The 12,722-nt window shown below is 41.2% G+C and overlaps 2 protein-coding genes across 3 annotated transcripts in view; both read right to left on the bottom strand.

The window, feature by feature from the left end:
- POU6F2 (POU class 6 homeobox 2) overlaps positions 1-12,722 on the bottom strand; it is a 474,961-nt gene that overhangs the window by 152,357 nt on the left and 309,882 nt on the right. The window lies entirely within an intron of this gene.
- LOC121471480 (small nuclear ribonucleoprotein G-like) lies at positions 10,664-10,894 on the bottom strand. Its single transcript, XM_041722286.1, has one exon. It carries the CDS (start codon positions 10,892-10,894, stop codon positions 10,664-10,666), a length of 231 nt encoding a protein of 76 aa, XP_041578220.1.

Below are 12,722 nucleotides of genomic sequence, written 5' to 3' on the forward strand. Positions count from 1 at the left end.
TCTGCTTTTCTCTGGTGGGGGGGGGGGGGAGAAAAGGAATCCAAAATCCTACTGTTTTTGAGGGAAGCATTCTGATATTCCATTTGGAATCATAAAGTTATCTTTACATAGAAACATGGGCTACATTTTCATTCGTCTGTCTGTGATCCAGACTCAACTTTGGGCAGGTTCTGACTTGGAAGCTTGTAGGGACACACTGACAACCTCACTTTTCCTGTGAAGCTAATGAAGCTTAAGCCCCAGGTTCCTGGCTGGCACCTTCAAAGGCCCTGGGGGATGTTCACCCGGAGGCATGCTTTACTGAGATATTTGACAATTGGCTACACCTGCCGAGTCTTTCCACTGGATCCCTGTGCCACCCACCATTTCCTCTCAGTCTGGTGGTACGTGGAGTGGTTGTGGGCATTTGGTATTGGCTTAATAGGATGTCTCTGTGTGGTATGCAGTTCCCTTCTACGAATAGTTAAGCTATTGAATATTAAGATATTTATGGCCTTTCCAACTGCTAGTTGTCTTAGAGTAGGAAGTGCTTCGAACGATACTCCTACGACCTGCCTTGTGTTAATGACACAGGAACTTGTTCAATGGTGCCTGGCACTGGAGGTGTGTGGATATTGGAGGCAATGATTGCAATGTGCAAAGCCAGAAGTTAGTCTGTGAAAAAGTCTTCTAAATTTTTCACAACTCTCATAGTAAAAGTGACTCCATAGAGATTTTTCTCCAGTTTGACAACCATCCTAAAACTTCACATTACCAATAACAAATGAAGTTCTAAGAAACCTTTCTGAAGTATCAATAATTTTTTTAAAGAGATTACTCATGACTGAGGAAACACTGAATTTTTTAATAACCAACACAGAAATTGATATTATAAGATTTCTGTCATTTGAAGAAGTGATCAAAAGATATTAGCTAAAAAATGTAGGTGATATTTTAGAGTATGGTAGATTATATGTGTGAGTTTTGTGATACTTATGGCCTTTCCAACTTTTACACCTGTGATTTATTTCCCCATTCTAAAAAATATGAACTCTAACACATAATTTTGTATTCTTAATTATAATATTCTTTTTCTTAAAGAAGGCTTCCCCAAATTATATAAGCTTCAGGCTCTACAATACTAGACCTGCCTCTGAAGAAAGAATATTCTGATTTGTTAACTACTGACCTGCCTTTTAAGACGTTTGCTTTTTGAAGTGGTGGTTGGCTGTCAATTATTTAAAATGTATAATAGTAACTGCAAAAACAGTCTCTTGAGAGTTTTTGAGAATTCAAATCAACATACCTTAAGCCAACATTTGGTGGTTCTCTTGGACATCTGAATAATGCAATGCCCTTGAACACCTTATTCATGAATGACTCTTTCTACACCTCTTCCAATGGGTCCTCCAAAGTCTTGACCTCAAATCACAGCTGGAAGTTTGTGATGTCAAAGCCAATTAAAAACAGGAGCAGAGAAATTCAGGGACAATCTAAATCCCAACACTGACAAAAGCAACCAATAAACAGGGCCCTCTGGCATGGGAAATAGAAGCCAGCAACTTCTATTTGGACAGAAATCCCCAATCCAAGGATTGACATGAAAAAATGATTCTCCGTGTATGCCGAGAATATAGGCAAATAGCATGCCTTTCTATTTGGGATGGCAGCCCCCAGGCTTTGGCTGTTCTGTAGAAATTTCTAACATCCTGGCTAGTTTTTCTGAGTTTAGCTAACTATTTACACTAGGTAATACCCCCCAAAGTGAGCCTGGAGCAATGATGCAATGATTACATCAGATGCCAGAGTGTAATAACACATTCTGGAAAGTAGAATCACACAGAAGAGTCTTAACTGGCACCTCTGTAGTGATATAATAGTGGCAGGGCAGTGTCATGGGGGTGGGGGGAGGGACCATGGATTTTGGAGACCTGGGTTTAAGTCTCTAACATTTACTAAATGATCCTGGTTATGTCACTTAATCTCTCTGAACCTTGGTTTCCTTATTCCTAAACTACCTTAATGAAATCTACCTGCAAAGATGTTAGCAAGAGTAAATACAGTGCTGTGGGCAAATGTCTGGAGACTAGTAGGTCCTCAACAGATGATAGCTCTTATTCCGTTGTGGGTTTTTGCCACTACTCTTCGAAGGTCAAAGTCTCAAATTCATCAATAAAATCTGCTTTTATAACTTTATTTTCAACAATGCTAATGTATTGGCTGCGGACTGGCTGGCAGTTCTGTTCTGGTTGATCTAATGCATTGGTCTGTCTTGATTTGTGAACCTGGTTTCTATTTGTTAGATGCCCAGAAATTTTCAATATTGTTCACGTAGATAGAATTTCAGGGACTGAATTTGTAAATATAGTGTCTATCCCTACTGGTAAGCAACCACAGATAACAGAAAAGAAAAAAAAACAGTAATGAACGTGACTCTTAAAGGAAAAGAAATTGAGTCATATCCCAGAATGGTTCAAGAATTTACTATTCTGTTCCAACAAAGGAAATTATCTATTGAATCTTTCTAGGAGTAAATTTCGGCTCGCTTTTCTTTCCCTTTGTAAATATTTGATGAAAATCACATACATGACAATTTAAGGAATCATGTTTCGGAATGTTGTTAGCACGCTGAAGAACATTAGCTAAGATTTGTTTACCATCTTGTATTTTCAGAAAGGTACAATATTGCCAATCTAAGCCAGTCTTTTCCCTTTAGGTTGTACCCATATATTCTCATTGGAATTGCATACTACGGAAAAAGCCTCTGCAGAAGTCCCCACATGTAACTATGATGCCTGAAAACCTCCACACAACTATGTTGGGGACTACTAATAAACTACTAATAACTACTAATAAAAGCCACAAACAACTTCCTGCATGTTCCGACTGTGACATAACCACTTGTGGCCAACTTGATTCATACTGGCCATTCTGATTTTTGTTACCCATTAGGAATTATAAGAAAGGCACTTCTGAGATAAACACGTTTATTTTATTTTATTTTTAAAGATTTTTTTATTGATATATAATGAGGGAGAGAGACAGCCCCGGCAGTGGGGGAGGAATAGAAGGAGAGGGAGCCTGACATGGGGCTTGATACCAGGAACCTGAGATCATGACCTGAGCCTAAGGCAGATGCCTAACCAACTGAGCCACCCAGGCACCCCTGAGTTAAACACATTTTTAAAAACACCTAGATAAGCATTTGACTTTGATTATAGAGTAACAAGTGCAAAATTGGTGACATTATTATTATTAATGGTATGGCTTTGGGCAAGTTGCTTGATCTCATTAAGCATTGGCTTCATCAAGAGTAAAATGGGGGAAGAATATCTTCTTAATAAAGTTACAGAGGAAATTCTGTGTCTATGGAGTTTATCTTAGCACTAAACATTCAACAACAGTAATTATTATTTTGGCCTGTGAGACTTCTATTGATTTTTGGAGTCAAGTATGCTAACTTGTGAATTGGTGTATTATACATGGTTGAAGAAGAGGTTTCTTTTAAAAAAAATATATAGACTGTAAACTTGGGCAAGGCTGGGCCTGACGGTATAAATTTTGTCTTTGTAAACCTACCTTACTGAACTGAAACACTTGAAACTAAATGATGGTCTGTATAATTCCTCTTTCTAGAATGAGTTCTGGCATCCATAGTAATCCCTGTCTCAGGGATTTTAGGCCTAGGCTCACATCTGAGAATCACTACCTAAGCTAAGAATCTGACTGAATTCTAGTGAAATGTCCAGGAATTGAGAATTTTCTGCAGAATACCTCAAACCGAGGGACTTCTTTTCCAAACAGAAAGGCATACATTTGTACCAGTTTTCAGGTTGCAGGGAGCATCATTTTCATGTTTTGGATGAGGACTTCTGTCTAAATTTGAGGTGAAACTTTGCATTTCTGGTGCCAGGGAACCCTGTTTACGGGTTCTTTCCATCAGGACTGAGGTTACATTGTGCCTTGATTTCTTTGCTTCTGTTTTTACATGGCTTTGTTTTGCTAAATCTCTTGGCTCTGACTTGGGATTAGAATTTTGGAGAGATCCTGTGATACACATACTTTTAACGTAGAGAATTGTGAAGTTTGTTAGGAGTAAGTCATGGTGAAACTTCTGAGGCGATTGGATTGCTCAGCATTCCAAGAGACTCACCAGATGTTGGCTCAAGAAATACTGATTTGAATTCTAAAAAGGTCTCTGAAGACTATTTTTGTTTGTTCATTTGTATTGTTTAATAGATTCCACATATAAGTGAAATCATATGGTATTTGTCTTTCTCTGACTTGATTCACTTAGCATTATCTAGGTCCATCCACAGTGTTGTGAATGACAGGATTTCATTCTTGTTTTTAATGGCTGAGTAATATTCCATTGTGTATACATATTACAATTCAGTATTTTGTACACCTGAAACTAATGTAGCATCGTGTGTCAACTATACTTCAATAAAAAAATAAAAATTATTTAATTAAAAAGACTTCTTGTAGTTTGCACATTTTTCTTTTGTGTTCCTGATCATTTTTCCCCTGTGATGCAGTCATCCTTGCATTACAGATTTGTAAAATCTTTATATCTTAAAGGTACTTCCGTCATATATGTCTCAACTATTTTTTCTGTTATTTTTTCATTTTTGTTTTTTAAATATAAAATCTTTTATGTTTTTATATATCAAATTTTTAAAGATTTTCCTTAATGGAACTTTTTTTTTTCTTCTAGTTTTAGAAATGCCTAATCCCATTTGAGTTGGGATTAATATCCCTGAAAGCTATTGGTGCAAGTGACATTATCAAGACTGTGATTTGGTGATATCATCTGATATCATATTTGGAATGAAGTATATTGAAGTTGGGAGGTGGGAAGTGCTGTGTGTGGCAGTCTTGGTAGGAGATCATAAAGTTCTGACTTGGTGCTCTTTCATAAACTATAGGTCCTAACTACTTGTTTTCCCTGAGAGGAATCAATGAAACTATTTCTTAGGATCTATGTAAAGTCTTCTCTCCCTCCTCACTTTTCTTTTCTGTGAATATACAGACCATATGAGTATTCCTAAGGTTGCAGCTTGAGGGACTGGACCATGGCTGGGTGTGCTGGGCCCATCGCCACATCGGGCATGGCTGATAGTAACACTTGGAGGAAAGGAAGTCAATCTGACATCCAGAGCGTCATCCACCCAATCAACTCAGTCCACCAAAATCAACTCATTTGCACTTTCCAAAAGCTGTAGGGACGAGAATATTGTGAAAAGATGGGGGATGAAAACAATTATAATCAGTGAATGCGAGGTGTTTCTGTACATCTGAGCAGAGGAACTTAGACATGACAGTATAAGTAGTATAGGTGGTATCTATTATAATAGCTGCTGCCTTTCAAGCACATTGGCAAGAGCAGTGGTTCCTCATGTGTCTCCCATCCAACAGCATCACATCGCCTTTGGACATGCTGGAAATGTAGATTCTTGGGCCCCATCACAAACCAATTGATAGAAAACACTGAGTGAGGCCCAGAAATCTGTGTCCTAATAAGTCCCTAACAAGTCCAGGGAACTCTGATGCATGTTTAAGTCTGAGAACTCCTGGACTAGATTAGATCTTATATTTAGATCTCTGGCAGCCATTCATCACTCAGTAAACATGAATGCCTACACTGTTCTGTCCTACAACCACCTGTTATGCTCCACCTGTGACCACCTCCATGACGATGCCCAAGCTGCAAAGAAAGAAAAGATATAGATGCCCATCTCACTTACAAAAAAGGTGATTTTTATTTTAGTCCAGTTTTGTGGCTCTCACTGATTGTTCCTTTCAAATCCAGACACACTGGTATACATTGAAAATCTGTAAGTCTTGTGCTGTGCTAGTCATGGTGGAGGCTTTCAAAGGAAAGATCAGATATGACCCCTGCCCTTGAGGAACTTACAATTTCATCTGGCCAAAACCACACTTGCAGGAAAGAAAGAATGCCATGATGTAAGGTGTGGATTAAGCACTCAATTCAGTGGTACTTAGAGTTTCTCCTTTCCTCTGTCTCGTCAAATGACTGTTTTACTCAAACATTTTGGCTTTGGCAAAAAGTTCTCAAGAACATGTGAGGGAAATAAATATCACCCTTAGAAGCCTGCATTTTGGTGCAGGGTCTGTCTGTTTTGATCTTTATTCTGGGGATGGGGAAGATTTCTCCTGAAGGCTTTTTATCCTCCTTTTGGGGAATTCTTAGGTTGCATTGGCTCAAAGCTGATTTGAACGACACTTGCCTTATAATTTCTGAATTTGTGTAGGAGAATGGGTATGAAATTGAGAAAACATAAAAATTTTCAAAAGAGGGGAAAAAAGTGGCCTTTGACAACTATACCCTGGAGAAATTGACTTTGCTCTCATACAAAATTTGCAGCATATATATTAAATAAGTGATTTGCAACTGCATGAAAGGGTCAGTGTTGATAACTGAGAGCTGGCATACATTAACGATGAACAAATTAAAAGGAAGAATTCTTTGCTTCCCCTCCCCCACCCCGAAACTTACTAGTTTTGTAGATTTGGGGGAACTGTGAACAAATTATTCTTTTTTTTTTTTAAATTTTTATTTATTTATGATAGTCATACAGAGAGAGAGAGAGAGAGAGAGGCAGAGACACAGGCAGAGGGAGAAGCAGGCTCCATGCACCGGGAGCCTGATGTGGGATTCGATCCCGGGTCTTCAGAATCGCGCCCTGGGCCAAAAGCAGGTGCCAAACCGCTGCGCCACCCAGGGATCCCTGAACAAATTATTCTTATTATTTGAGCTTAGATAGAATAGTCAAATAGCCTCTCATATGGCTATGTGAGTAAGTTGGGAAAGTGTAGGTTACTGGTGGCTTCATCAAGCTGGTAACTGGCTGAGCAAGTAAACCCAGAGAACCCTCTAATGGGCAGCGACAGAGCTCTCTGATACGCTGCCTCCAAAGATCCGCCCTTGGCCCTTTCCTACTTAATGTTTTCAGCACTGACTGGAGTAGAGGCATGGAGGGCACGACTACCCAGGTGATGACTGACAGAATGAGAGTCCAAGAAGTTCACAAGAGGTTGGATGGTGACACGAGGTGATGAAGATAAAGTCAACAACCTGTGTGGTGTACTTGCGCTCTCACACAGAGGCGCAGATGTGCACACACACGTGCGCCTTTGCAGAAGTGCTAGACTGGGGACCCAGGGGTGACAGTGGCATATGTTAAAAAGCCCTACAGGTTCTGGATGACAATGTGCAGCAACATTCAACAGATTGATATGGTTGCCCAAAGCTGACGTGATTGACAAAACAACAGAGCCTGGAATAAATGCTATAAAATCCCTCTGCATGCAGGGCTGGCAGGTCCTACTGGGGGATATTGTCTTCAGTTCTGGATGCCATGATTTACATGGGGCATCAACGAACATTCCATCTTTTCTTGGTGCTGCTGGAAGTCCCTAAGATAAACAAAACGGAAACTTCTAGAAACGTGTCAATTCTAATTTCGCAGGATGACCAAGAAGTGGAGTTGAAAAGCTATTAAATGACACTGGAAGACACTTTTGAACTTCTAAATAGCATTTTTCCCTCACAGAGGATGGAAATGTAATAATCCTGAGAATAAAAAAGGCAAAAATTGCAGCATTTCATCAAAATACAAATGAGGTAAAAATTTCTTCATAAAATTAAAGACAATATTCCAACGAAAATGACTTTTCAAAAGACTGAGTGGTAAAGTTTGCAGTAAGAGATTTTATGAGCTGTATTGTGTTTCCCCTGAAGTTCATATGTTGGGGCCCTAATCCTCGGGACGTCTATGACTGTATTTGCTAGATAAGGTCTTTAAAGAGGACATTAAGTTAGAATGAGGTAATCAGGGTGAGCCTTAATCCAAGAGGACTAGGGTCCTTATAAGAAGAGGAAATCTGGATACAGACACAGAGAGATGATGTGAAGACACAGGGAGAAGACAGACATCTGCAGTCCAAGGAGAGCCATCAAAACAGATCCTTCCCTCATGCTTTCAGAAGGAAACAACCATGTTGACACCTTGAATTTGGAACTCCAGCCTCCAGAACTGTGAGAAAATAAATTTTGGTCATTCAAGCAGCAACCCTCACCCCCAGTCTGTGGTATTTTGTTACACAGCCTGAGCTGACTGACACAGAACTTCAGTGAGGCCTGAAGGCAGCGGCTGTCCTCTGGTGCCAGCATTTGTCACTCGCCGTGAGGATGGGCCTGAGAGTCATAACCCCTCCCCAGCACTTTACATTCCTTGTGTGGGCAGCCCCCAGGAATTTATTTATTTATTTTTAAGATTATTTATTTATTTGACACAGAGATAGAGAGATAAAGAGAGTGCACAAGTAGGCAGAGCAACAAGCAGAGGGAGAAGGAGAAGCAGATTCCCCACTGAGTAGAGAGCCCGGCATGGGGCTTGATCCCAGGACCCTGCGATCATGACCTGAGCTGATGGCAGACGCTTAACCCACTAAGCCACCCAGGAGCCCCTTGGGTTGGGTTCCTAAGGTCCTTGTCACTCTTCTACCAGCTTTCCAGCGCCTTCCTGGTCTTCAGGGGATCTCAGCATGTCCCCCATTACTTGGGACATCTCCATCCCACACCTGACCGAAGTATGACCTCTTTACTTCTGATTCTTTATTAGTCAAGTCGTGTAGCAGTTTTGAGCTTGGACAAAGTCAGATTTATTTATCTTTTTCCTTATAACCTTTTTGGGAAGGACATAACCTTTCTGCGGTCAGGCTGCAGGGTTTCATTAGTGGCTGGAGGCCATCCATTCTGGGCAATGTCCCAGGTCAAGAGGCTTCGGGTTAGGCCGGCCTTGGGAAGGGAAACCAGTGCTCTGGCTCTTCAGTCAGAAGTCAGGGAGGCCTCTTGGGGAGGACTAGCAAAGGCAGGCAGGATGCGGAGGCTTTGCCTGCTGGCGGGGGGAATGAAAGAACAGTGGCTGTCTGGCAGCAAACAGCATGGCCTGAAGGAAGCCGCCTAGGGCAAGTGCCTAGTGCTCCATTAATCAAGCTGTAGCTCACCACTGCTTCCCTCACCTAGAATTCTCTCGAGCCTCTCCTGCCTGAGGGACCCTGACATCAGCAAAGGCCCTTTGGAGTTGAATGAGGACCCAAGTGGGGGAAACCAAGCAAAGGCCGGTGAGGGAGAGAAACTCCCAGCTTTGTTTAAGCTGTACGCAACCTAACAAAGTCCAGGGTATTTAATTCTGGCAATTTCTGAGTTTTAACATTCAATTATGAATGAAGCCCAGGGCAGATTAATTACAGTCCCTCATTACCAGTAGTAGTTTCCTCCTGGGCGGGGAGGGTCTTTGTGGGGCCTGCTGTGAAGTCAACACACTTCTAGCTGGTTCAGTTTTGTTTATTTTCAGTGTTTCTTAGATGTGCCACTGCTGTGGGCACAATTCAGGCAACAGGATTTATTAATTATTTGGGTTCCCTCTCTAAGTGGACCCAAGCAGATCTCTACGAGATGGATGAAATATACAGCAGGAGCCACAAGGGTTGACAGAGAAGATTGTCTGTTTATTCAAAAGGGATAAAAAGAAATTCGAGAAGCAAGTGATGAAAAATAAAACTGCAAGTATCTGACAGGCCAGACGTGGGAGGCAGGTGAGAGGTGGCTTAATTTGACTGTGCTAGATCCCAGCCCACGCTGACAGTGACATCGCGCAAGGTGGACCGCTCCAGCCTCACCACTGTTTTGTGGGAATATCCAGCAGGACACCTGCTATTATTTAAGACTGGAATTAAAAGGGAGAAGTGGATGTCACAAGGGTCTCCCAGATGGATTCAGGTTTATGATGATGTATGTTAAAGCAGTGAACTTCCAGTCCCCCTACTTCCTGGTTCTAGGAATAGTCAGCTAAGACTCCAATTGGAGGCAAAACTACATACTTAACCAACTTTTTCTTTTCTTATCATGATGTGGCTCATGACGTCAGTCGTTAAATGTGTTTCAAGTGATTTTCTGTCTTTTAGTGAAGGTAAGATGCCAACAGGAAGCTGGTAATGGTTAGGGTGTCCTGGGGCAAACATCCAGACCTCCATGCTTAACGAGGCCCAAGGAAAGAACGTGTGTGTATTATATAGTGTGTGTGTGCAATAAACCCTACCAAACTATTAAGCACAAACATTAAAGAAGACAACTTAAACATTCTTTTTTTTTTTTTTAAACCTTTCTTTTTTTTTTTTTTAATTTTTTTTTTTAAATGTTTTTATTTATTTATGATAGTCACAGAGAGAGAGAGAGGCAGAGACACAGGCGGAGGGAGAAGCAGGCTCCATGCACCGGGAGCCCGACGTGGGACTCGATCCCGGGTCTCCAGGATCGCGCCCTGGGCCAAAGGCAGGCGCCAAACCGCTGCGCCACCCAGGGATCCCCCTTAAACATTCTTTTAATTAGAGATTTTACTCTCATCATTGGCCTTTATTATGTTTTCTTTCATTTTGCTCATTTCTCTCCTAGGCATAAGTAGATCTAGGCTTTCAAAATTATTTTATTACTTTATTATTTTATTTTTTGACTATTATAAAAGTTTATTTAACAAAAAAGTCCAATATGAAAATGCGGGCGACCTGATTTTTTTTTTTTTTTATTGTAGTAAAACAGGTACTGTGGACAGGGGACACGTGGAAGCAGTTTTCTTCTTCTGATGAACACGCCCATTGTTTATACTCGTTCCAAGGCTTCTAGCATGATGATGCTATTCCCTCGGATTACCACCATTTCCATATTGTTCTGTTGCCCGCTAGTTGCCATCTCCACAAATTCATCTATCACAAGATTCATGAACGGATTGAACCCTTGAAATATTCCTTGGACATGTCTGCCACCATTTAATTTCAATGATAATTTCTTGTCCATAATTTTTTTCAACTCGGGAGGGTGAGCCTTGCTCATGGCGCTGACTTGGCGAGCTCACAGAGGCCTCCAAAGGGCTCCCTCATGCTCCTCCTCAAAATTATTTTAGAATCAAAAGCTCTCAAGGCTTTACATATTGTTGAGATACCGTAGGGTTTTAGAGTACATTGTTTTAAAAACTCTTGCTTTCTTCCATAAGATCAACTCACTGAGCCTTAATCGAAGAGCTAAACATTCATTCATTCATTGACAGATAGGGGCTAGGCACTGGGGAAAGGAGAGTGAACAAAATCAGACAGAGGCTGTTGTCCCAGAGCTATGAGGCTCTGACTTTTAAGAGGGGAAAACACACATCAGGCCCATAATCACACATAAAAATGCCAAATGACACTGTCTTCCTCTGGGAGTGATGCAGGCAGGAGAGTCAGCTTCCAGATGAAGGGAACAGCACCTGCGAAAACTCTGAGCAGGGAGGAGTGGGCATAACTGTGGGTGGAACTACAGAAGGGGGCTTTGGGGCCATGTTTAGGGATTTGGGATTTGATTCCCAGGCCTGTGCGTTTTGCATTTGCATTTTGAAAAGAGCACTTGGTTGCAATGTTGGAGAACAGATGGGATTTGTGGAGGGGAGAGAGGAGAGAACAGTGGCCTATTTAAGTACATCTATGACTAAGACATAATATCTTGCCCTCCAGGGTGGTTAGCAGGGGAGACAAAAATTAAGAATTAAAATTTGTTTGGTATGGAAAATAGAGGGGAAACAATTAGAGTTATTTTAATTTATAGCCTCAAATAACTCTTCTGTTTTCTCGTGTTTCCACGAAAGATAAAAATCCAAAGAGCTCTCAGCGGGAGTTTATGTGGGAAAGCCAGACTCCATTCCGAAATCACTAAACAGAATATTGTAAACTTACTTTTCTAGATTTCAAGTTCCTTAAATCTATGACATGACTTTGTTCTCATCAAGCCATCACAGAAGACATTTATGTAATCGGTTCATCCACATGAAGGTGTGTAGGGCTGATAACAGTGAGACCAGCTCTGTGAGGGCAGGGACCAGGGTCCCTCTTTCTATCCTCAGGACTGGTGTCCAGTACATAGTTATTAACATGAAATGAAACTAAGTTACTTGTCCCATATTGCTTGTGTTTTGAAATAATGTGTACAATAACATATAGGAAGAAATTTCTTTTTTTTTTAAGATTCTATTTATTTATTCATAAGAGACACACAGAGAGAGGCAGAGGGAGAAGCAGGCTCCCTGTGAGGAGCCCAATGTGGGACTTGATCCCAGGATCCTGGGATCATGACCTGAGCCAAAGGCAGACGCTCAACCACTGAGCCACTGAGCCAGGTGCCCCTATTTCTTAGAAAGAAATTTCTAAGGGATGAATTTCAGACCATCTGGCATAAAGATCATGGAGATCATTTTAACGAATATGGTCTTCCTGATACTGATTAAGACAACAATGTCCAGGGCTTCACTTTTCTTCCCAGTATCCAATTTCCTATTGTCACCTCACAGCTCTCCCACCCCAACCCCAAGAAGGCATGAAGCAGATTTTCCTGCGTTGCTTATAAAACTCAATTGCACAGGGCCCTAGGCTTACGATTCAGGAATCTGGCAGCTATATGCTACACTGTGCAAAATACAGTTCGGACTAAAGATTTTGGGGAATAAAATGAAAGCACTTAGCATAAGGTTCCTAGGACTACAAGAATTCAAGCCCCTAACTGAGGTCTTTTGGTTGTAGGGTAATTAGCAGCATGACTCACAGATGGAACACATTCACCATTCTTTCTCAGAAAGCATCGTGTGGGAGGCCAGACATCAGGGCTCTTTTTTCCCTGGACCTATCCCTGATCC

Source organism: Vulpes lagopus, chromosome 11 (assembly GCF_018345385.1).
Source record: "Vulpes lagopus strain Blue_001 chromosome 11, ASM1834538v1, whole genome shotgun sequence".
Classification (NCBI taxonomy): Eukaryota; Metazoa; Chordata; class Mammalia; order Carnivora; family Canidae; genus Vulpes; species Vulpes lagopus.

What these genes read in the sequence shown, in the direction of transcription:
- LOC121471480 (XM_041722286.1), bottom strand. Translation starts at nt 10,894, where the DNA reads ATGAGCAAGGCTCACCCTCCCGAGTTGAAAAAAATTATGGACAAGAAA.